The sequence below is a fragment of the Diceros bicornis genome, chromosome 7 (assembly GCF_020826845.1).
Source record: "Diceros bicornis minor isolate mBicDic1 chromosome 7, mDicBic1.mat.cur, whole genome shotgun sequence".
NCBI lineage: Eukaryota > Metazoa > Chordata > Mammalia > Perissodactyla > Rhinocerotidae > Diceros > Diceros bicornis.
Genome location: NC_080746.1, coordinates 86,543,257 through 86,568,293, shown reverse-complemented (window position 1 = coordinate 86,568,293; position 25,037 = coordinate 86,543,257). Strand labels below are relative to the sequence as shown.

General features: G+C 38.8%; 1 protein-coding gene across 1 annotated transcript in view; it reads left to right on the top strand.

The window, feature by feature from the left end:
* The window catches only part of DCDC1 (doublecortin domain containing 1), a 394,249-nt gene that overhangs the window by 179,911 nt on the left and 189,301 nt on the right, over positions 1-25,037 (top strand). The window contains exons 10-15 of the mRNA XM_058546317.1: positions 4,824-4,925; positions 8,007-8,170; positions 11,178-11,303; positions 13,589-13,694; positions 20,439-20,573; positions 23,284-23,402. Of these exons, the coding sequence (XP_058402300.1) occupies positions 4,824-4,925; positions 8,007-8,170; positions 11,178-11,303; positions 13,589-13,694; positions 20,439-20,573; positions 23,284-23,402 (752 nt within the window). The remainder of the gene's footprint in view (positions 1-4,823; positions 4,926-8,006; positions 8,171-11,177; positions 11,304-13,588; positions 13,695-20,438; positions 20,574-23,283; positions 23,403-25,037) is intronic.

The window sequence follows — 25,037 nt, the reverse complement described above, 5'->3', positions numbered from 1 at the left end:
ACCTCCCCTGCCCACGGCTGCTTCCCGCCCCGCCTCCCGAGGACTCTCTGGAGGGTGCTCCCCAGCCAGCTTCCCACAGGTAAATCTCCATCCCAGAGCCGGCTTCCTGGGGGCCCCAACCCAAGACATTGCGTGTTAACCTTATTTCAGCATCTTTAGTGGTGTTCATCTGAAATATGCCACAGAGTTTCGTGTGGTTATTTTATATTCCTTTCTTCACCAGATCTCTAGCAGTAAATCCTGTTACTGCCTTTTGACAGCATTGCATCCTGGGCCTTGGGAAGCTTAGATGCTTGGCTTTCGACTCACGCACAGAGGAGCCGCCCCGGGGGTCTGCCCAGCAGTTATGGAGAGTTTGGGAACCTGCTGTCCCCAGAGCCAGCCTTAAGCAGAGTCAGCATTAAAGGCCGGGTAATGGTCTGAACCAGGCTGTACACGAGTCCTTAAATGGATGTCATCAATGATGCCAGGCTAATGCCTCAAAGAACCACATTAGCTCAAAACTCCCGGTTCAGGTCATCTTACCCCAAACGGTTTAAGTTTTCGTCACTGTCTCTATAAAATCTTCACAGTAAATAAAATTCTTTTAGTATGTTGTTGACATTTTTATGCCTTCACAAATACTGCAATGCACAGTTACGTTTAGTTTGATTTATTTACACCCATAGATGAAGACTTCATGTTTCAGAAATATTAGCCTAGCTACAAATTTTATTTCCCAACCCTGACAATAAACAAATAAGCAACTAAAATTCCTGTGGAAGGAACATGGGAAGTGGACCATTTCCTGCAGCGTCTGTGGCTGACACTCTGGTTTGAGCCATGTCACCCACCCTTGGGTTGCCTTTGCTCCCTCCAGTCTGCCCTCCAGCCAGCAGCCACATGCTCCTTCAAACATGTGGGCCAGATCCTGTTGCTGTCGGGTTCCAAGCCCTCCCAAGGTCCCTCTGAGTTCATGTTCCTCACCCTCCTATCCACCTCTCTGCTCCCGTCGCACAGCCTCTGTGAGGTGCCTGGAGCATGCTGGACTCAGTCCGGCCTTAGTTTCTTTGCCCCAGCGGCTCCCTCTGCTCTTGACGCTCTTCTTCTGGCTCTCTGCTTGGCTGCCTCTCTCTCCCTGTCTTTACTCCAGTCTCTCCTCTCTGACGGTCTGTTCCATCACCTGCTTCACATGGTGACCACCACGCCCGTCCCACTCGCTGATCCCAGACCCTATATCCCCTGCACTGCTGTGTTTTTTCTTCTTTACCTAGCACTTACCACCTTCTAACCCCCTCAGAGGTGCATTTACCATAAAGCTGATGAAACTTAAGTTTCAGGGCCCCTTCTCTGTGTAGGCCCCTTCCAAAACCCCGGGAGAGGCCCTGGCAATGTCTGCATGTGGCCACATGTTCCTGTAAAATTTGCAAACATAATATATTTTAACTCTAATTGGTTTAGGCCGTTGTCTGTTTCCACTCCAACTTCCTCTCTGTCGAGCTTTCCCTTGCATCAAGTGGTGTTGAAGTGGCAGCAGGCATTTTTGAGGTCTGGCTAAGGGGAAATCAAGTTGGAGATACATTTAGTTCATCTGTAGTGGAATGTAATTAGTGGTTTGCAGTCACTTCCCTGTATAGTTCGGTTAGTGCTAGCCGTGTGTGGGAAGAGCTCCCAGGAAGATGGCTACTGCCCACTGACCATAGAGTACGCAGCTTCCTGACTGTGACTAGTGTGCCCGGCATCGCAGCTCTGAGTGGTGGAGGAGAAACGTGGTGTGATTAACAAGGCCAACTAATTTGCAGGAAATTCTTCCACATTTTACAGCTCATATTTTAAAGAAATCTGATCAAAGTTTCCCCAAATTTGACATCAATCCTAAAAATTTTTATGAAATGACCAACAAAGTTGTGAAGCTAAGAGAGATTTTTCTAAGCAATACTAAAAAAATTTTTGATTAACCATGCTATAGGGAAAATGGAATTATCGTTCTATTCTCCTTATAGAAAATGTTACCAAATTACTATATGAAAAGCTGATCACAGACAATTCAGCCAAAAAATGTATTTTGGATAGTTAATTAATGAAAATATTTTCTGCCTTCTTCTGGATTTTGTAATGTTTTTGCTATGTGTGAACTTTTTAATATGTGTAAATTGTGATTACTTTTCTCATTTTAAATGAATGTTTTATATCTAGTTTTACATTTGTAATTTTGCATTCTTTTTGTTAAAGAAGGCCCACTAACTTGTATAAACTTCAGGCCTCGTAAGACCTGATGTACCCCGACCATATTGTGTGATTTACTTACTGTCCTGTTCCTTAAGAGCAGGCAGCTTAGTTCACTGGTGCGTCTTAAGCACCCGAGCAGTGCTTGGCACATGGTAGGTACTCGATAAATATTGGTTAGATGAATGAATCAATTAACAACATTATGACGAAACATTGGCGTTAATTGAATTTAATCCTGCTCAACAAAAGTCAGTATTGACATGAAGGAAAGTAAAAAGACTGTAGTTCATGGAAAACACTCCCCCTTAAAACTCTGTACTTTGTGTAACTAAGGCCGTAGAAGTGAATTCCTATTCGTAGGTATTTTCTGCAGTAGTCGTTAGCTACCATGTTGTTCAAGAGGATCTGGATCATTTTTTCTTAGGTTCTATTACCTTACTCCTTGGGACTCAAGACCGGCCTCAGCTGGCTTTTTGCTTCATCCCACTCCAAGGGTGAGAATTTAATTTTAGAGCTGTAGGGAGGTGAGGCCGTGCAGAGAGACACTGGGAAGCCAATACAGCAGTCGGGTTTCCGTATGCAGGAAAATAAAGGTAGACTTTTTTTAGTTTTCCCCTCACTAGTCAATCAAAGAAATACTAGAGGACTGTCTTTTTTAGACATTGGACAGTAGAAATAAAAATACATCTTATCAAAGGAAGAAAAAAATAAATATAATCCCTAGATTTAGAAAAAAATGGGCCTAGTAATATAGACCTTAAAAACAAGAGCTGGTCCTTAAGAAAAGCAGACTCTTGTAGGATTTCAGCTTGGGGAATTTTTGTTTTTGTAGAAATATAGAAAAAACATATTATGTGAATGACTAGTGGAGGGCTGCCTTCTTTCACTTAGACACCTAAACTTTTAACTAAATACTAAGACACCTCTTTTTTTTTTTAATGGGCTTATAGGGCTTTTGGAGGCCAGCGCCTTTTTTTTTTGAGAACACTTTCCGGACATGGAAGGGAAGATATTAGGGTCTGAAGAAAGTGGTGAGCTAATGAAGGTCTTAGGTGCTGGCCAAGTCCTGCTTGGTTTCTGGTCTGGCAGTGAGCACTGACACTGCTATTTCTGGAATACAATTTGCTGCACTCCCATTCCACGTCTAGCAAGTCTTGACAGAGCAGTGTCAATAAGTCCCCAAAGTGAGCTTTTGTCAACACTAACCTTGCAGAATGCCTGCCTCCTAGACTCGTGACCGTCATTGCTAATCATTGCTAAATGTCTCTGTTGTTTAAGAGTTTTGTTCCAGATTAGGGCCCTGAAGAGACTGTTGGTATGGTAAGATTCTCCTCCCACATTATTTCTATAGGTTTGCAGTCATCAGTTGAGTTTACAAAGTTCCTTGCAAAAGCTGAGAGATTTCTTGCTCAGAATTATATCTTTACCCAGAATAGAGATTTAAAAAAATCTCCATTAGCAAAAGATACTGTAGGGTGTGGACTATCAGCGCACCGAGGCTGACAGCTGTGCCATCTCCACTGCACTCTCAGTGCGAGGAAAAGCACCGAGTAGAGAAAAACCCACAGTTCTTCAACGTTATTACTCTTTTTAAAAAAAATCTCTTTTTTTGCTAAAGCCTAAGGAGGTGCTATTAAAGCACATTATTTCCCAAATTAAATAACTGTCAAACTGTCTCAGAAGTAAAACAGATAGTCTTTTTTCTTTTTAACTAAGGTATTCTCCCAGATTATCTGCTCTGGAAATAGCACTAGACATAAATAAAATGGCTACTCTGATGTGGTAGGTGTATCAGAAAGGGAAGAAAAGAACTTTTGAGAAAAAATAAAACAAAAAGCAAGGATTTAAATTATTCATCAGGCCTCGCAGCCTGCGTCTTTTTGTGCGTGGTGAACGGCACATCCCGAGTGGGTCCTCCACTCGGGCCCTCCTCGAGGTCAGAGGGTGCTGTGCCCCCCGGTGGAGGCCTCCTTCAGCACTGGTTTATTGGGAGACTTTTGACCAGAACATTTGCCAGCATTTTCTTTTCCAGCAAGTATTGCGTAATGTGATGTTATGAATTTTATCTCTGTTCTCAACAACTCGTTGCACATATGCACTTAAAATGGATGGCTTTCATCGTACTGTTATGCAATAAATCTGTCAGGTTGAATTTCCTTTTAGTGAATCAAAAGATGAGCCGAACATTGATATATTTTAAATATAAATCAAACATTCCTCACGTAATTTGTGGCTTTATGTTTCTCAAGAAGAATGAAATGAGGTAGTTAATTGGTTGCTCGCTGACCTTTCCTTGACCCTTGCCCCATTTAAGCATCCAGTGAAGTCTCTGATTCCTCCTTCAGGCCAGTCAGGGTAAAGACACTGAAATCAAAAGGAGAAACAAGGGGCTTCCTTTAGACCCCGCTGGCCTGTTGATTTTCGTCGCCAGTTCCTTGCACATGTTCGTACAGGCCGTCCTTGCTTTGCACAGTTCCCATATGCACAACTTTGAGTCGACACCGTGCTGTGCAAAGCCAGGACAGCTTGTGTTTATATATGTACGTACGAATATGTGTACGTATGTGTGTGTGTGCTTGTATTTATTTTTAATTTTGAATGCATTTATTTTGCAGATATTTGAAAATGGTAAGGACACTGGAGAAATCTCTGTTTCTATCAGCAAAAAGGATCTGGGGTCTAATAGTCCAGCTCAAACCGGCGATATGATGGAAAGAGTGAGTTTACCGACTGTTTATTTATGACTATCAGTGTCTTCCAAGTTACTTGTAGTTAATTTAGACAATTATGTCTTTAAAGTTGTTGAGAAAAGATCAATCATTTGCTGATCTGTGAAGACTGATAGTCTCACGCTTGACTTCTGAATTCCTCAGGCTCTCAGCTTTAGTGTAGTGTTAACTCCCGGCCTCTTACTTAACAGCATCTTAACCTTCATTATGTTTGGATTTGGAAATCTGGCCACACTGGATTCTGGGATTGCCCTCTTGTTTACACTCTAAAAAGAAGTGACGTGATGTTCAGTGGAGGGTGTTCTGGGTCTAGGGTGTCTCTGAGCGCCTGACACGCAGCTTGGTTTTCTCCTGTGCCCACTGAGAGCAAGTCCAGAGGGTTTATCTCAGGCATCTTACCTTGGCCTATTTTCCAAACAATTGGGATGTTTCTCAGGCAAAACCGACATGTTCAGGCTCTTCATTTTGGGTCTTTGTCTTGCATAAAAGGACACTGAATACCCTGTTGTTTACAAATTGGGGTTACGTGCCCACCCGACAGCACACCAGTGTTTTGGGCCCTGTTGCTTGGCCTTTGTTCAGAAACTTGCTCCTTTTTTTCCCTTCAGCTCAGCACCCTCACACTTACCTCTCCCTGGTGGTATCCGTTACCTGGCCTTTACAGTCAGTCACAAAAGTTGCATAGAATTAGGAGGCTCCCATCTGATCATTAGCTGGGCCCAGAAGAGATGGGAAATGCTGCCTTGATTGATCAGAGAAAGAAGGATCAAGAGCCTTGGCTTGTTTCTTTTTGCTATCACATCCCTGACTGTACGAATCACCATGATACAAAAGCCGTCCTAGAATTCTCTACCTGTCTTCCTTCTTTTTCACATTAGAATATTTTACTTTTTGGTTCATATTAAAATTGAATTGGCATTTATATTATCTTATATAGGAAAATATTATTCTGTAGAAAGTTTTTGTATTGGCTTATGGCACACTGAAATTGGTCTGTGCTTTGCTTCTATATGCAAGTAAATCTGGGGAAAAACCTTGAATTAGGGGCACTATAAAGCTCTTTGTTGGGGAGAGCCCTTGGACACCTAAGGATGACTGTTCCCTTGGTGCACACTCGTCTCAATCACTAGCCTAAGATGTTTCACACTCTTCTCAGGTCCCTGAACAAATTCTTATCCTATAAAGGCCTGGTGATGATAGCTTTAAAGATGAATGGGTGAAGATTATCACAATTGTTATCACCATGGCCCAGCCCTAACCAATGGCCTGGAGATGAAAGGCACTGAGGCCCTGCCTCCTGTAGGCTGTCGAATGCTCATCTTTGAATACCTAAAATGCAGTCTGTCACCAAGTTGAGAAAATAGAGATTGCAGTGCAACTCCTGTGAAAGTGAATTTGGTTAAGTGGTCGGGTGTTCACGTCCCTTCCCTACCACACACTCCTGTTCTTTGTGTACACGTTTCTCTCCTGCATCTGGCCTTAAATCTTTTATATCTTTCCCTTTTACAAAAGTGATGCCTGTAAAGCAAAATCACTGTGATTTAAAAAATGATTAGCATTACATGTTTTCTGAAGTTATAGGAAAGCAACAAAAAATGAGCTCAAGGGCTGAGGCCACACAGAAATAAACGTAGGGCTTCGTAAATACAACCCGTAGATTTCAAAATATGTTTGTGGTTCCAATGAAAAAACCAAAAGAATATAGATTTCTGTATTCTTTGCCTGTTATACTCTTAAAGAGAATAGTAACCATTATTTTTAATTCAAAGGGCTTGGCTATGCTGGATGAGAAGAATTAACTTTAATGAAATGAAAACATGTCTTCATTTCCAGCCTTTCTGATGCTCAAGGCTAAAAATCTGGTCAATGTCGAGCTGATGAAGTGGAGATATGATTATTTGTCTCTAATTAGGACAAAGCCTAATTCTTAGGCATTCCATAAACATAGTTGCTGGTCAAAGAAAATATCTTACTCGGTCAAGAGTTTGTGGCCAATAGGCGAGGAAACCTGAGACATGACAGGGTTGCAGCCTTCTCTTCTTTCCTCTGGGCCTCGGCATTTAGCACGTCTCAATATACCTTCAGTGGGAATTAATAGAAGGAGCAGGACAGGCACCCCGAACAGCAGCCAGGCAGGAAAAGGCCACAACTGTATCGGCATCCCTGCTGAGATTACAGGGTAAGAAGAGATCGAGAGACACAGGAACTGACAAGGGAGGAAGAAGAGGACATGTGTGACAGCAGGCTGGGGGGAGCAGAGTGATGGAGGGTGTGGGCGCAGAGCAGGAGAAGCAGAGGCCTGAACACAAACAAAGGTGACCGATAATCACAGAAAAAATTCCATGTGTAGCAGAGTTCAGTTGGATTTACTTTCCTCTGAAATATACCTTAAATCAGAAATAACTTGATAATGTAGAGCCCCTAAATGTGAGAAGCAAACACTGACAACGCTGTTATTTAAAGTATTACGTGACAGCGTTTCATACTTCACACCTCAATTATGTCCTATTCACAACTTCAGAACATCCGTTACTGAAGCTGCTCACGGGCTTGTGCAGGACTCTTAATTAAAATGCAGCCAGGGAGAGTTCTCCTGAGTGGACCGGCGTGGGGTGAGAGCCCTGTTTATTTTGCAGTCCCGTCGGGGGTGAATTGTTGCACCGTTGGTTATCTGAGGTTAGTTGGGCACGGGGGGATTGCCGATGGTAGAACCTGAGCGCGCTGTGGAAGGACCCTAACAAGGTGTGTAGCTCGGCCACTTGCCAGAGAGACTGTTACCGTGCGTAGAAGCAAAATGCTGTCTGTAGACGGCCTCATCCGCTTCCCAGCCCTGAGCCGGAGGGTCAGAGCTCAACCACGGGCCTGTGGCACCCCCTGCTGGTTAAAGCCGCGCTCATCTTGTTCCTTGCCGCTGAGCTAAACGTCGCCGTCATTTCACACTCGTTTTAACATTCTGTGTGAATTTAATTATCATTTGTCTGGACTTCATTTGTTACAGAGTAGAGACGGTTTATTACAGATGTTCACATTTTACGTTATTTCTTCTTCATTTTTTTCCCCCACCACCAGTTACTTCTCAAGATTCATCAAAGGCTTCAAGGTTCTTCCATCAACCCACTAGGCCTCAATTTTCCTTCAACCCGGCTTTACGATGAGCATGGTCAAGAAATTAAGAATCCACTTTTGCTGAAGAATGAGCAAAAAATTTGGGTCTCTTATGGTGAAGCATACAGGTAGGAGTGAGTGTTTATTCCCTGTCTGTCCTCAATCTTTCCAGGGGCAAGCTAATTTAAAAGGAGAGTTGAGAAGCCAAGTAGCACCCTTTATGAATTTTTTTTTATTTTGAATTCCAATAAAATATCAGGGGCGTTTTTTGTGAGGCAGTATTGTTTGTGGGATATGACATCTCTCTCTCTCTGACTTTCTGTCTTAATGCATTGTCATAGTTCTTGAAGTCTGCCTGTCAGCACAGCAAGTGGGATTTGTTCATGTCTGAGTAGTCACCTTAATGATAGCAGATGGAAACGCCACGGGGGGCCCAAGCCCATCACACTGTCATTGTCGCACGCTGCCCTGACCTGTTTCCACTCCTCTATTTTTTTGTCCCTTTTTAAAGGAGAAATGGATGGTAATTGAAAAGGATCTTAAGCAAGATTTATGAAGCTGTAGACAACATGATTCCCCACTCTCTCTCTCTGTTTTCACAAATAAAGTCTTAACCTTTTAAGCACCAATGACAGGACAGCTAAAGATATATTGGTGAAGCTTGTAAAGCCCTATCCTATCAAAGTTATATTCTGCAAAAGCGCCTTACATCACCCCACAATAATTACTGGTTATTGCTGAGCATTGTGTAAATTTTTGTAGATTGGTAAATTCCTGCATAAAATTATCTGTGTTTCTGAGAAAAGTAAAAGGCTGCAGTCTGCAGGCCCTGATGAGCTGGGCTGTTGTGTTGAATATCTGGAAATTCATGCATATTTTGACAGGACACATCCAGATGAACTCTGAAACTGCTTGTCAGGAAACACACTTTTCTGCCTACTTTTAATTTTTTCTTAGGTCTTTATTTATCTGTAAAGCAGAATAGGGGAAATAGGGAAAAATAATTTTGTTTATAGAGTATAATTGATGATATATTAATTATACTGAAAATAGCATAGACAGAACTAGGAACTGGTTGTATTTGATATATATTCTATTAGTCAAAATGTCTAATAGTGAAACACATCTACCCAGAAATCCGTGGAGGTTTTGGAAGGAGCTGGTAGGGTTAGTTGTGGGTAGCATATTACAAAATTTGATTTCATCCTTCCCAGTAGAGTGAAATTAAAATGCTTAATAATTTCTTATGCTGTATAATTTATAGAATTAAAAATATCTGTAAGGAGTGGTCTTTTTTTCCGTAGGCAGATTTCAAAATATAATTTAATTACATCGTGACAATTGTTTTTCCAATGATAGAAACAGTGATGAATTTTAAAGCGGCAAGAATTCTTGAATAATTTAGCAAGCTCCTCCAGTTACAAGGAGAGGCTTTAATAAAATGTGTGTGTAATGATTTCTTCTTAAATATCGTTGTTAAAGTGAAAGCAATGACTGACTAATTTTGATGTTTTTAATGATGTTCGCTATAATGCAGTGTTTTTAATAAGATCAAACATGTTCTTGATTAATTGGATCATATCTGTGGAATAACTAGTAAAATGCTAAATATCTGGAATAGTCTAAAATCAACTGAGGATTGTAGCTAGAGGAATTCATAAGTGTGTATATTTGTTTGTATATCATTGTTATTTTAATAGGATAATGTATTTTTTTCTGGTTTTGAATCCAGTATAAAGCACTAGGGAACCATTACAGCATTTTGTTACTATTGGAACTTCTAAAATTTATGTCTAAAAAGTTATTTCCATCTAGTTTAAAATATATTGAGAATGTGCAATATATACTAAGTAAATGATATTAATTTTCAAGGAGTAATTCTAATGTGTCTAATTATGTTGATGTGGGGCATCAGGTTACTTATTTGCAAAAGATGATTTTGCCAATATCTGCTTCTATTTTGAGTTCTTTGATTATTTTTCTCTCAATTTTTATTTTGAAAAATATCCAATCTACAGAAAACTTGAAAGAATAGTACAATGAAGATCTATATATCTTTTACCTATGTTCACCAGTTTAAACAGTTTGCATATTTTTTTTACCTCTCTTATATCTCCCTCTCTTTTTTTTTGAACGGTTTGAAATTAATTCCAGACAATCACTAAAGTTTTACTCCTAACTGCTTCAGGTCACATCACTGAAGGATGGGATGTTCTTGTATCTCACCTCATTATCCTCCCTAACAGGGTGAGGAATAATGTAATATCATCTAACGAATAGTCTGTATTCAGACTACCCAAAATGTACTTTAGAGCTTTTTGTAATCCAGTACCCAAATATGCTTCATGTATTGCATTTAGTTATTTTCTTTAGTTCTCTTTAATCTAGAATATTCCCACATCTTTTGTTTTATTTTTCATGACGTTGATTTTTGTGAAGAGTTCGGGTGCTTTTCTTGTAGAATGTCTCACATTCTGGATTTGTCTGTTTAAATATTTGTGACAGTACTACACAGGTGATGTGGTTGACTCCTGTAATTTCAGGGTTAAATAGCAAATCATTGTCACCAATTTAGAAAAAAGAGGCTCATAGTTGAATAGTGGCTGTTATTTTTATTTAAGATATTTTCCATTTAATTTTAATTCTCAAATAATCAAATTAACTTAAAACAATATACCTAACGGTATATCACATGAAAAATCAAAACAGGATAGCATTTACTGAGCTCACAAAAGAATAGCTGTTTGTACCCAAATATTAAGGATTCATTTAATTATCAGCTCCAAAGATTATTATGGGTATGTTACACTGCAGTTATACATGAAAAATGAACATTATATTAATGACAATTGGTTGCTTTTCTCAACTAAATACTTCGCTTTTGTTATTGAAATTATTTTTTAAAATTATATGTGTTGCAACTATCGTTGGCGTATTATAAATCAGCCAAATAAACTAAAATGTGCATTTCAGGTGTCAGTATAGGATAACAACAATGGTGCTGTATAATAGGAAATTCTCTTATTTCTGGATTTTATTAGACACTGATATTGTATGTTTTATTGTTTATTTGTGCTCAAATTTTGGTGTTTGTATAATTTTGCAGATAGGTTTGATGTTTTCTCCATTTTTCAGATCTCCACTGAACCCTGTTTTGGGTTTGACCTTTGACCAGGTGACTGCATTTGCCAGAGGTGGCATTACGGTTGCATATAAAACCTTCTTGGATCCTAATGCTGTTCTGCTCCCAGGATGTGACAAGTAAATTAACACGTGCTTGGTTAAAGTAATCTAACTTACCTAATTCAGATTTCCCAGAGTGAGAGATCGAAACACTAAAAGTTGTTCTTCGAATCATCTTAAATAAGCAATTATTTGTTTTATTGACTTATTTTATGATATAATGAGCTAGTGCCTAAAAGACTTATCATTAACTTTTCTTGAGTTTTAAAAAACCATATGTGCAATGAGCAGACTATAGTTCCTGGTTTGCAGAGGTATTAATTTTATTTGAAACGTAAAAAGTGTTTTTAGTGGATGTTTCTGAATTAATAATTTTGGATGGAATCATTAAAATATTAAACAATATGTTTTCTCATATGAGTATTCATACTTAAGACTCATTTGATGATGATATATTGAAAACAAAAGCAATATGCTGGAGGTGTGGTGGGATAGTGAGAAGAAGAGCAAGAATCAGAAGATGTGGGCATCCAGCCCGTCTCTGCTCACCATTGTCCAGAAGCAGATGGGTGTCAATTTCTTATCTGTAAATAATGAAAACCCAGCATTTACTGAATGTTGACCATAGGCCAGGCACAGTTCTAAATGAATTGGGTAAGAACCTATTTAATATTCAAAACAATTATTTTAATCCCATCAGTACCTATTATCCTGTTATTACTCCATTCTACAGAGACAGAAACTGAGCCACAGAAGTAAGTTCCCAGTCACAGAGCTGCTGCAGATAGAGCCCAGCTTCTAACCCAGATTGTCTTTCTTGAGAACTGAGGGCTTAACCACCATCCGGCACAGTCTAATAGAACTTCCTGTGATGGTGGAAACATACTTTGTGACTATTGAGCACTTGAAATGTGACTAATGTGACTGAGAAACAGAATTTTTAATTTTGTTTAAATTAAATTAATTTTAGTTTAAATAGGCATATGTTGCTAGTGGCTACCATATTGGACATTGCAGCAGGATACTGATACTACATTGGATTGGGTGATCTATCTATAAGGACCCATATAGCTTTAATATTTTGTAATTTAACAAGTTACAACTTTCTTTAACGTACAGGTGAAAAGGCCGAAGTGGGGGCTAGAATCAGAGAACCAAGAGCAGTCTGATGAGGTCACTCAGTCTAGCCAGTGTCAACCTGTTACTAAATATGTCTAGAAAGACAAACTCCCTGGTCTTCCTTGGTAGTTATTTAAACAATGATTCCACCCCCCAGTGACTGCCTGCACTTTCCAGGAAGATCTGAGTCTGTTTTGTCTTGTTCTCTTTTTCTTTATAGATAGAAAATAACTCATCAGCATTGTTTCTTATAGGCATTCCCATTTATGAGAAAGTTTATTTCATTGCAATAATCTTTCTTCAATCTGTTAAATTTGCCTAAACTCTTTCCCTTCAGTTTTTAGCTAGGAGTTTAATTTTTAATTCGTATATTCCTTCTTAATTTTACTTCCCCAGGTGCAATGAATACTGTTTTATTGAATGGATTCATGTTAGATCTACGTCCCTAAGTATAACAGTGTGAAACTAGCCTTACTGAACATAAACTAATTTGAAGATAGTTTACTTAATTTTTTGTTTCCATTTGCATTTTCTTTCTATACTCTAAAGTGGATCATTTGAAATCTTAATAATTATATTCTTATTTATATTTCACAGAGTTTTGGAAAAAAAATACTGTTACCAGTCCCAGAACTGGTTTCTGTTGAATAGCGTGCTGTATGCTATGTCTTAACCTATCAGTGTTGAGCAAGTAATTTTCTTTAGGTAAAGATTGGCTTACTTTTAAAATAAGTAATTTGGCTGAACTAAGAATCAAACCCGACCTCTCCACTTGGTGGTTGGTCCATGTGCCCACTAGACTGTGCTGCCTCTTAAGACTCTCTTATAAATACCAAACTAACACACTTAACACAACCATTGTAGGTACAAGAAGATCCTTTATTATTCATGGTCTGGTGTCTTTAGAATATACATTTAACAATGCAGATGGTCTCCACCATGAGTGATTCTGTAAGATTAAAAATCATTTTTCTTTTCTTTCTTCTATTAATAATTAATTAGGCATGGAATCCCTCAATATCATAAATAATTGCAAGGTAAAAATTTAAAGCCTTCTCTTTCCCAATTATAGATGCCAAAGCACTTTACAAATTTCTGTTTAAAAAGATTATGAACTGTAAATTGGTTTTTCTCTCACTAGTAGAGTGTAAGATGCATAAATTATTATACCAGTAGATTAAAGAGTATTATAATTAAATACATTTTATTCTAACAAAAATAATTAAATGTTTTACTTTTCTTAGTTGGAAAGTTTGTGAGGGATTTCCAATTAATTTCAACGGCACCAGTCAACAGATACCTGATCAATTTGAAAAGGTGGACTTGGGAGACCATTTCCTACAGAACAAGGTCAGAATTATTTGTTGTACTTAATAAGGGTATTTTATTGTATTGGACACTCAGTCAACACATGGTAACTGAGTGGATATTTGTGAAAGTTTTTGAAAACTATAAATTATTTTACAAATGTTGGGGCAAGTATTATCTTTACTTACTATTAATTAATTAAATACTTTAAAACTGAACCAATGTATAGCATTCCTACTTGAAAAAATTCTACCTGAATTATGTTATCCAGGTACTATTGTCTAGCATATTTTCTTTATACCAATTGTATTAATAAGTTGGAGTTGTTTCAGCAAGTCTTTCAGGTGGCTGTTATCTCTCTGTACTTTAGGATTGCATCTGTTTATTGGCTCTATGGATCAATGTATCTAAGGAACAGGAGTTCTTTAGAAAACCCAACTCATGACAACCCAATCCAGAAGGTCTACTTATTAATTTACACTTAGAAATTTATCCTACCAGTAAAGAATTTTTCTCCAACTGAGCTATGACAGGCATTTTAAACATGTCTCCAAAGAAGGAATAATTCTTTTGTTTTTCTCAGCTGGGAAACTGTGTAGGGTTGTTGATCATTTTAGCTGCATAAGCTTTAGTTTTTGAACTCATGAAATCAAAACCAAAAAACACCCACAGAGATAGAGATGCCCAAAGAAAGTAGAACTTTCTGTCAACTGGTCTGGGCCCTTTCTTTCCAAGAGACAATGCAAAAGACACGTTGTCCCAACCTTCTCTTTTTGCATTTCTCCATGCTGCCCATTCAGTCTATTATGTCAAAATTTATACTGAAAATATTAGTTGTTTCAAGGCACATATCAATCTAAATAGTAAAATTATAAAAATAGAATAAAATAATTATTTCTAATCTTGTCTATTTTTGAACAAATTTAGAAAATAAAGTTGAATGGGGTCTAAGTGGTGTAATGTAAGTTGAATGGTATACTAAGAATTAATGCCTCTTATATTTTATATTCATCTGATGTTAAGATTTATTTACCATAGTTCTGATCCTGTTGGCATTCCTTCTTTAGGTTTTTGCTGTAACATGATTTTCTTGCTCAAAAAACTTGTATGCCTGGCCATTGTCTACTGAAGTTGTATATCCTCATCTGGCCTTCATTGATGTCCATAATTCTCTTCCAGTCTTCCTCCACTCTCAACTTGCCTTTCTAATCTTCTCCTCTTCTCGATCTTCTTTTTACCCTACACTACAGTCAGAGCTCAGAAATTATGTTGCATTACATGCCTTCACTTTGGTATACCTGTGCCATAGCATGTTGTTCTTTGCCAGAATTATACCCCCACCATCACCATTCCTTGCCTTTTAAGGCTTCATTCAACTTCCTCTTCCTCCATGAAGCCTTCTCAGATCCTCCAGAGAGGGGATTAACCTCAAAATGTTTTGTGTTCTCAGAACTCTTTTTGTCCTGTGAAAACTGTTTTTAGAGTTTGTGTTTTGGTGTAGGCGTTTGCTTTTGTGTCTTTCTCCTCCACTGAATTGAGATATCTTTGGACACAGATATTATATCTTACTCATCTTTTATTCCTGAGTGCTAGCACAAAGTCTTGAACATAGGGCAAGTGCACAATACATTTTTGAGGAATGATTTTTTAAATTTAGCTATAACCTGTCTTTCAAGGCTCACTGTTCTATAATATGTTCTTTCTGTGTTAGCCAAGCCAGATTGTTCATTCTTTGTTTTCTGAAAGCACTCTATGATATCTGTTACTGTGCCCATGTGGATCCCTCTGCCTGGAATTCAACCTCCCTTTCTTTGTCACCACCCCTCAGCCTTCTCTGTCACCCTTGTGCCATATCCTAGCACAATGTCTGGCATATAGTTGGCATTCAATAAATGCTTGTTGAAATCCTGCCCATCATTCTAGCCTTCTCTGATTTGTGCCTGCTTCATGGACTCTTTCCTTACCCCACCCCCACCCCCAAACCAAGTGTGATGCTTTGGGCCTTGATCCCCCATTGCATCCATTCTGTGCCATTTATAACAACACTGAACTCGATGCTGTTTCTCTTATGTTTTTTTGTGTGATTTGAAGTCAATCAGTGCTCCACGTTTGGGCATATTTCAGGTCACATTGGGGTAGAAAGGAGAGAATGGTAGATTCCACTGAGAAACTTAGGATCAGATCATAAAGGGTCTTCACTCAATGTTAGGGATTCTGGATGTTGTTCTGCAGAAAACAAGGAACCATTGGAAATATTCATTCAGAGGCAAGATCTGATGTGATCCTTCTGTTAGGAAGATACCTCAGGAGGTCCTTGTCTTATCCTCCATGCTGGATTAGAAGCTCCTGGAGGGCAAAGGGCATCCTGATCATCCTTGTCACGGCTGCAATATCTAGATGCCCAGAGTTAGCTAAATGGAATTGAATTCACTAGGTAACTAACTCTTTCAACAGAAACCAGCTCAAACCTGAAAAAAAAATTGGATATCAAAGAGTTATCACAGGAAAAGAACCCAAAGGAGGCTTCTTTCTTTGATTTTAGGTCAAAGTAGGACTTTAAAAGAAAACTGTATTTTCTAATGTTGAAAAATGAGAGAATAACAATCCACAGTTTTTCATCATTATTAATTGGTTCTAATGATTCAATGGAAGTGATAAAACACTCATTTGAAATAAAAGTTTGTACTCTATTGTATTATTAGAAGAAGAAATTTATTTTGAATAAAATTTCAGTCCAAGCAAAATAGTATAAGAAAGCAAAGATTTGATAAACTGGCTAGTAAAGAGAAGCTTTCAAAGAAAAATGGCCTTCCCTTAGCTGTGAAACCTTTAAAATCTTTTCAGAAAAATGTCTCCAATTATGTACAGGGAGGTGATCAGTGTCTTGGAAATAGTAATTTAATCACCTGAAAAGGAGCACTTTTAAAGGGAGATGTAGGCAGAGGTGATGGTTGTCCACAGGGCCTTTTATTGTAGGATCTTGATACTCATTGCTGTAAAGAAGATACTAAGAGGATTACAACAGCGTAGAGAGGAGGGAGGCAAAAGCCGATATTCTTGATGCAAACGCTTTAAAATGGGCTTGAGAGAGAGGTGTCAGTGCCCACCCCTGACTGTTCTTTTAAATCTCTTATTGACAAGTAAAACCTTTCCTATGGAGAAACGTTTGGAACATATAATCCCTATTAGTAATGTGGGAGACAGATACAACCCCGACAATTACAACCTGTTGCTCTTTTATCCATTGGAAAAAAAGATTTGGAATCTAATACAAATGGACAATTTGGCGACTACATCTTTCAACAGTTCTCTATTGTTACTTAAATTGGCAACATTTTTAGATCGCCTCAGTTTAAGGGCAATAAAATTATATGTTTCCAGGAAATGGATGAGATTTAAACTTCGTGGTAGTTAATATAAAAGAAAAAGCATTTCATAAGAAGAATAGTTTGAGGAATGCCTGGTTATGCGAAAATATGGCAGAAAAATTGACTCCAGTGTTTGGCAGATCATGTATTCTGCCCAAATGAAAAGGAAACTTATTTTGATCCTAGCCTTTTAGTATGATTAAACATCAGGAGGACATTAGTGACAACTTTCAGTATGGAAACAGCAAGAAAAACACCAAGTTATGATTTTAGAACTATGGCATGCTTGTTATACGTTAACTTGTAAATTCAGCAGTCATGGGTGCTAGCAGAATGTATTGTTCTGCATGTCACAAAGGAGCTGGGAAAAGGCAAATGGTTCTTTACTGTCCTATTTCTTTGGAGAGCAAGACATTGAGAAATAGTATTTTCTACGAATAACTCATATTTGAGAATATACAAAATTTTAATTTAAATTTTGAACTGATTGCCATTAGACTAGGACATAGGACTACAAATAAAATCCCAACTCCCTTCCTTATTTTGAGAGCAACAGTTGGAAGCGATGTGAGGACTGCATACCTAGTCTTAGATATTTCCCTTGCTTGCTTGCATGATTATGTACTCACTAATATTTTCTGCTTTCAAACTTTCCTAATTCTTGGCCTTGGAGCTGAGTGGATTGATCAGCTATAGATTTAGAGAATGTAAACTGTAAGAGTGAACATCGGGGACATGAGAAAAGAGAGTTTAGAACATTTCTTATAGTTGTGATTTTAATTTGTGTATCAAATTATTGCACTTGGCCCTAAATTGACTATCAACTGTGAAAAATCTTATAAAATTTCTATGTAGAAAAGCAAACAGTTTGTTTAGAATGAAGGTTTTGATCTATGAGCGTCTTTTTCAAGGAAAATTTTATTGTCTTGTATTTTTTTCCTCAGTAGATCTGCAAGAAGAGACCATAAGTGGTTCCCTTATTATTTTGAATTTGCACAGGAATATTGAAATTAGTGATTTGGAAAAAGAAAATTAAGCAGGAAGTTTTAACTGGCCCAGCATGTACATGCATCGTTTTTATCACTGGCAGCTTCTACATCAGCACAGTTTATTCAGAGAAGCAAAATCATAGTGGTCGTTTAAAGGGAGACATGTATATAGGTATGCAAGAGAGTAAAAGAGAATTTCTGTTTCTGATTCTCAACAGGACTTAAAAAGGTTTTCTAATGACGTGTATGATGATATGTATTTAGAGACTAGTCTCAACATAAATGCTTTTATACACCTACCCGTGCATGCACCTGGGCACACGTGCGTGCACACAGACACACACACGGCATATTATGTTGCAGGTTGTCAGAGCACTTTTCTTTTCTGAATTCCGGGTTTCACAGTTTTTATCTTCCCCACCTCTATAAATGTTTGGTCTAAAGCTAAGCTATCAGATTAAATTAAAAAGAAAAAAGAAGAAGAAGTTACGAAGAGAAATTTTATGGCCATTATCAATTTTAAGTATATTAGAACCCCAGGCTTGGCAGGATTTTTTTTTTAATAACACGAAATGAAGCTGAGTTAGTGGGCCTGTCTCTGTCTGGTCCAAGTAGAGTCACTTGGGAGCTGTCCAGCAAAACATCTCTCAGAGAACAGCATGGAATGAATACTGGGTGCCAGCCCAAGACAGACACAAAGGACCCCTCCGTTCTTCACCAATAAGCCAACTGTTAAAAGATTAAACCGTGTTGTGAGATAACAAGAATTTAGGCTGGCAGCAGGTGCTGTACAAAGAAGCAGTTGGCAGTATGGTTCTTCTGTCTGACTAATTCCAGTCAAAACAATCTTCCTCCCAGTTGCAGAGGAGAGTTTTGAGTGTGATGGCAACTGGGAGTTAGGAGGGTGAGTAAGAGTGCTACTTTAAATGCTGAGTCCTGCGGCGGACGGATTAGTAGAATATAATTTATCATTGTTCAGAAGCTGTGGGGGTCTCCAGAATCCAGTCACTACTGCCTAACTGGGGAAGACACAGTCAAAGAGCTGTAAGTCACATCTGCTTATGTGGCGGTGTTGCTGTATTTTTTAAATTTTACTTTCACATATAGGAGTCATATGACATTTCCTTCTCTTGAGAAGTGACTATCTTCCATTATAGAATAATTACCAAATATATTGGTTGTACCCATTTATTAGTGCCTGATCACATTGTAAAATATTACCTGTTAAATTACGTTAAATTTTTGTTTTTTAAAAAATCATTTGCTACTCAACAAATATTTTGTATTAGCAAAGATTTAGAATAGACTTTTTAATATTAGAAAGGAATTTAAATTGTTATTGAATCAATGTCGTTTATTGGGTTTAAAGGATAAATAGACGTACTCTCATAATCCTATACAAATAAATATTGACACCTAAAAACTTAGCATGATTACTCGGGAAAGTGATCATGTAAGTTAGGAGATAAAGTTTATTGAATATGAAGTGGTGGAATTCCCACAGGTGATGTGAATGCCTGTTAATTTGACAATCAAGTCTAAGTGCGAAATGCCGGAAGGTGCACAATGCCTTTGACCTGTGTAATCTGATACTAAACACAGGAGCTGTGGCCACTGTCTCCCCGCTCGGCCCCCTCCCATCCATTCCCACAACTACCACTGAAGTCTCAGCTCATATCCTTTGTTCTTAGGAGATTGTGAGGACTCCCACCTGTTCTCACTGCCTCTCACGTCTCCGCTGTGCAATCCGTTATGTCTACCCTTGCCAGATCAACCTTACCAAATAGTAACCTGTTGTAATCCAGTCCCACTTGCTTGAACGCTCTCGCTGGCTCTCTGCTGACACCTAACTCCATAGCCTTATACTTGACTCCTTCTAGGTTTGGCCAAATTTACCTTTTAGCCTACCAACAAATCCTGAGACACATTGATTGTATCCTGCCTTGCCCGTGCTTGGAATACCTTTTTATTCTTCACTGTTCCTCTCAAAATGTCTTCATCCTTCAAGGCCTGGTTCAGACATTACCTCTTTCAAGATGCTCCACTATTTGTTGCTTCGGCAGAAATGAGCCTACCATTCTTCGTATACCTTTTACTGTTTAAGCATCTATAAGGAGCTTAACATGAAATTGTGTGTGTGTGTGCGAGAGTTATTGCCTCTACTGTTGTAAATTTCTTTAGGGCAGGAAAAATATTTTATGACATCCTGCACCACGCCATCTAGGGCCTTGCATATCAGAATCAGTGCTCAAAATTATTAATTGAATTTAATTAAATGGGATTGAGCACTACTGTTTCAAAAGAAGTCTTCACAATCAGAAACATATGTTATAGAATAACTTATTTTGAGTGAGTGTGTTGAGGTAGGTTAGCAATCTGTTTAACTTTCAGACTATAGTTAAAAACATATACCTCTCTTCACGGTGTAGGTGGATCCCAACATTGTCCTTCATGCCTCTGTTTCCGTTGGAAAGCGGAGTTCCTCGAGGAGTGACGTGAGCAGTGGCAGTCAGGTGGTGCCGTCCACCCTGTGGCCTGCAGCCAGCGTGTGGCTGATCACGAAGGTACCCACGAGTGTCTGCTCCCCCTGAGTGACTCCTCGGCTCCAGCTCCTAGCGTCATCATGCACACAGGCACGCAAGTGAAAGCGAGATAAATGGTTGGCTGTTGCAAACACTGCTTCTCTGTTCTCAGTGTTGCTTAGTGGAGAGGACTTCTGTAGGCTGCCACGTGAGCGGTTGTTCACTTTTAGATGCGCTGCTTAGTTCACACTCCAGAGTGTATTTAAACCCAGCGTAGAGCCTCGGTATGGGCCACAGACCCGCCATTTTCGAGAGATTTGTCTGAATGTTATTTGCTTCTGCGCCTTATCCTTCACTGTTGGGCTTCACAGAACCTGGTGGATTAGCACCACGTTATGGTGGCATATGGTCTTGTAAGGACAGTTTTAGAAGAAACCCCTTAGTATAAAATGTGAACAATACCGAACTCATTTCATACCTGTGTATTTAATTTTTTTACTTTATTATTATACACTTGGGTCTGATTTAAGTTGAGAGCATATAATTGCCCTTCCCTTTCCTCTTACTACTGAAATATGTCTTGTAATTGCCACCGAATATTTATGTCTGGAAAGAGATGGTGCAGCTGGTATCTACCCTTCTTGTGTCTTATCTCCCTTTGCCTCCTCCCCATAGACTATTTGTCTTCTTTCTAGCACTTCCAGGGTGCAGAGTCACCCAGGCAAGTTTGCTGCTACAAGCTTGGGGGACAGGGGGTTGAAACTATTTTCTCAAATGCCGTTTGGATTGCCCTTAGCTATTGTTCTTTGATTCTCTGAGAGTTGAAAACAAACCTATACAGTAATTAAGACACCGGGGTACTAAGAGAGATTATTTGTTTCATATACCAAGGCATAATGAGGTTAGATGAGACATTTCTTAAATCTTCTTCCAACCTGGAGACTCTATTAACTACCAGCCCTTTTAAAGATTTTATCTATTTATTTTTTCACCCCCAAAGCCCCAATAGATAGTTGCATGTCATAGCTGCACATCCTTCTAGTTGCTGTATGTGGGACACGGCCTCAGCATGGCCGGAGAAGCGGTGCGTGGGTGCGCGCCCAGGATCCGAACCCGGGCCGCCAGCAGCGGAGTGTGCGCACTTAACCGCTAAGCCACGGGGCCGGCCCTACCAGCCCTTTTAAAGTTGTATTTTGTTTCTGATTCAATAACAACATCTGCTATATGTTATGCATCTTATACACGTTTATTATCTCATTTAATCTTATAAAATGTGCAGATTTTCATTTTACAGCCAAACAAACTGAGGCTCATAAGTGACAGAGGAAGGATTCTTGGTCTGTCTGCTTCAAAACCTAGGCCTTTTCCCTGTAACATAAAACACTGCTCCACATTGACCAGTTTGTGAGCGTGGTGGCAGTGATCTAGTTTTAGCACTGCCATTCAATGCCTGTGTGACCTCAGGGAAGCCACATACTGTACCTGGGCCTTAGGCTTCTCATCTGAAAAGAGTTGGACCAGCTGATATGAAAGTTCCTTTCCTAGATCCCATATTCTGTAATTCCATCGTATCTGTTTCTAGAATTTCATGATGTCAAAAACTGTTGCTTATCTAAAATTTCCTCAAAAATAGTTGAAATGTTTACTGAAGAGTGTGGGTTTTGGAGTTAGATAGATCGGGACGGGACTCTCTTGTGTGACCCTGGGAAAGTTACTCGGCTGAACCACTGTTTCCTTGTCTATAAGATGAAGTTAATCAGACCTGCCTTGCACAGTTGCTGTGGAGATTAAGAAATGGGAAAGCATGTGTGAAGTTCAAACATAGAATCTGGTATACAGAAATGGCTTGTATAATGTTGATTCTTTTTCTTCACCCCAAGCAGTTTCCTTTCTGTATAGACAAGCATGTTCAAGTGAGTATTCCATTCAGTGCTTATTAGAAACAAAATTTTTAAAGAATACTTTTCTTAAGTCATCGTATATTTCTTTTCCATACAACAAAAATATGAGAAATAAAAGTTACATGCTAAAAAGAAAACAAATTTGAAAATCGTTTTAGATTGAACCGTCTCTCCTTTTTTCAAAATAAATCTTTTTACCTAGTAAGATAGAGAATTTTGCAGGCCAAAAATCCTCAATATGCGTAAATAAATTCCTCAGTCGGTTGTCACTTATTTAAAATGTTGTGCTGATTCTCTAAGTAAGAAGATTGTTAAATGGCCATTCAAAAAGTATTCCCAATCCATTCCTTATCAGAGAATCCTAACATTTAAAACAAAAGCAGTTCACAAATCACCTTAACATGTTTAACCTGTGGTATTTAGATGCAGAGGAAAACTTTAAATTGGTACAAAGGTTAAGTATTTGTTTCAGTCTTTTCAGTTCACTGCATTTTTTTTGTGTGCGTACATATTTCAAATAAGCTCCGTAGTTATAACTGTAACAAGTGACACGTGATGGACCCAAAATCGCTGCACTGTGAAATATGCACAGAGAAAAAGGACAAATGAAGATATCAAGGTTTGTTTTATTTTGCGCTGAACTGTGAAATGTCACCCTTGTCGGACAGGAGATCGCTGGTTCTGAGCAGGGCTCGCCGACTGCTAAGTTGTGGGTAGTGTTTCACTTGCGGCAACTGTTAATATCCGGGGTTATCCAGGCATAATGACCTCACTATTTGTGACACATTGTTGAATTTTCTGGTTCTTTTAACTTATTTAGACCTTTCTCCCCCCTGTCTCTTCATGGGAAGACTGGAATGATCCTGAGCCGAGCAATAACTCAGGGCTGCCTGGCTGTTGGTCATCCAATCAGAGTCAAGGCTGCTGAGGGACCATCACTAGATGGATATAAATTAATCCTGCAGAAAAGGTAATGCTTACGAACGATTTAGCTCAAAATAATAAATGCTAATTTCAAGATTTCTGAGCAGTCAAATCACGATGCCTTCTGGCTCAGATGGAATGTTCATTAGGTGTTTAAATTTGTGTTCATAATATCAATGTTAATTTTTCTAATCGAAAATAAGCTTGAAAATGTATGCCACTTAACTTGGTAGCATTTCTTAGATATTTTCAAAAGTAACCGTTGGCCTTCAGCGTGTACCTATGTTGTAGACAAGCTGCTGCTTTCCTCTGTAGTTTGGAACTCATTTCTTTATATTCATTTTGATTGCTAATTAAAAAATTTGGTGTTCTGTGCATATTCCTAACCTTTTCTCTATGTTCTAAACATGAAATATTGAACTGTGAAAGAAAAATCAAGGAGACAAAAAATCGCTGGCTTGTAAGGCACCAAAAGTGTCCTTCTTGTTTGTTTTTTCTGACTTAAGAAGATAAAATTAAAATTAAAAACTAAAAAAAATTTAGCAATGAGGAAGAAAGTTGATTTCTCGCCAATGTTCTGGAAATATTGTTGCCTAGATGCTTTCTTTTTGTTGCTCGTTTAGCTTTTGCTTTCACCTAGTGTTGACAGAAACAACCTGCTGTGCTTCAGGACGTAGACAGCTCTTAGCCAGCTGCTGGCGTGGTAGGCAGTTAGGATGCACTTGGGGCTGACGCGAGAACTGGAGCACGTGGGCAGCAGAGAAGGTAACCCAGCCACAAATACAGAAAGGAAGTTTTCTCTAGCGTGCAAAACAGCTTGTCCAACAGGAATCAGAATATCACGTAGTGGTTAAGAATGGGATCTACAGAGTCAGATTTCTAGGTGTAAATCCTGGCTGTACCTCCTTCTCGAACAAAAAAAGATTTCTGAGCCAGACACTATTCTAATTTCTTTATATTGTATTATCACATTTAATCCTTTCAACAACCTGATAAGGTATGTATCATTGTTATTTTTACATGTGAGGACATTGAAGTTCAGAGAAGTCAATCATCGACTCAAAGTCATGTGTGCTAGGCGGCTGGGCAGGAATGCAAACCCAAGCAGCCAGACTTTGTAACTCACTCTTAGGCATCACACTACACTGCCCGTAGGTCAAAGTCCAGTCAGACAATTGCCACTGAGTGCCAAATGTGGTAGCAGGTATCTCGGTGGATGAGTAAGCTACGTTAATTGATAAGCCCAGGCAGAAGGGAGAGGGAGGCAGTAGCTTGGCAGCATGCAAACTGGCCAGTGCTAGTAGGGACCCGAATACATAGCTCCCAAGGAAGCGCAAACAAACCCAAAGCAATTCTCAGTTTGACGTGGTGCTGTATGTGGAGTGGGTAAGAGGGTTTCTGGAGCAGAATCAGTGCTGTAAACTGGAGACATATCAAGAATCAATTTGAAATGATAATGACAAGGCCGAATCATGGACTATGGAGCCACAGATACTTCAGCTCATTTAGTCCATGATTCTAGCAAAGAGAAAAACCAATCAATTGTAACTGACCCAGAAATGACACGGATTATAGACTTAATAGACAAGATATTAAAGCAGTTATTATAACTGTATTCCATATATTCAAGAAGCTAGAGGAAAGGTTAAACATATTAAGTAGAGACATAGGAGACATAAAA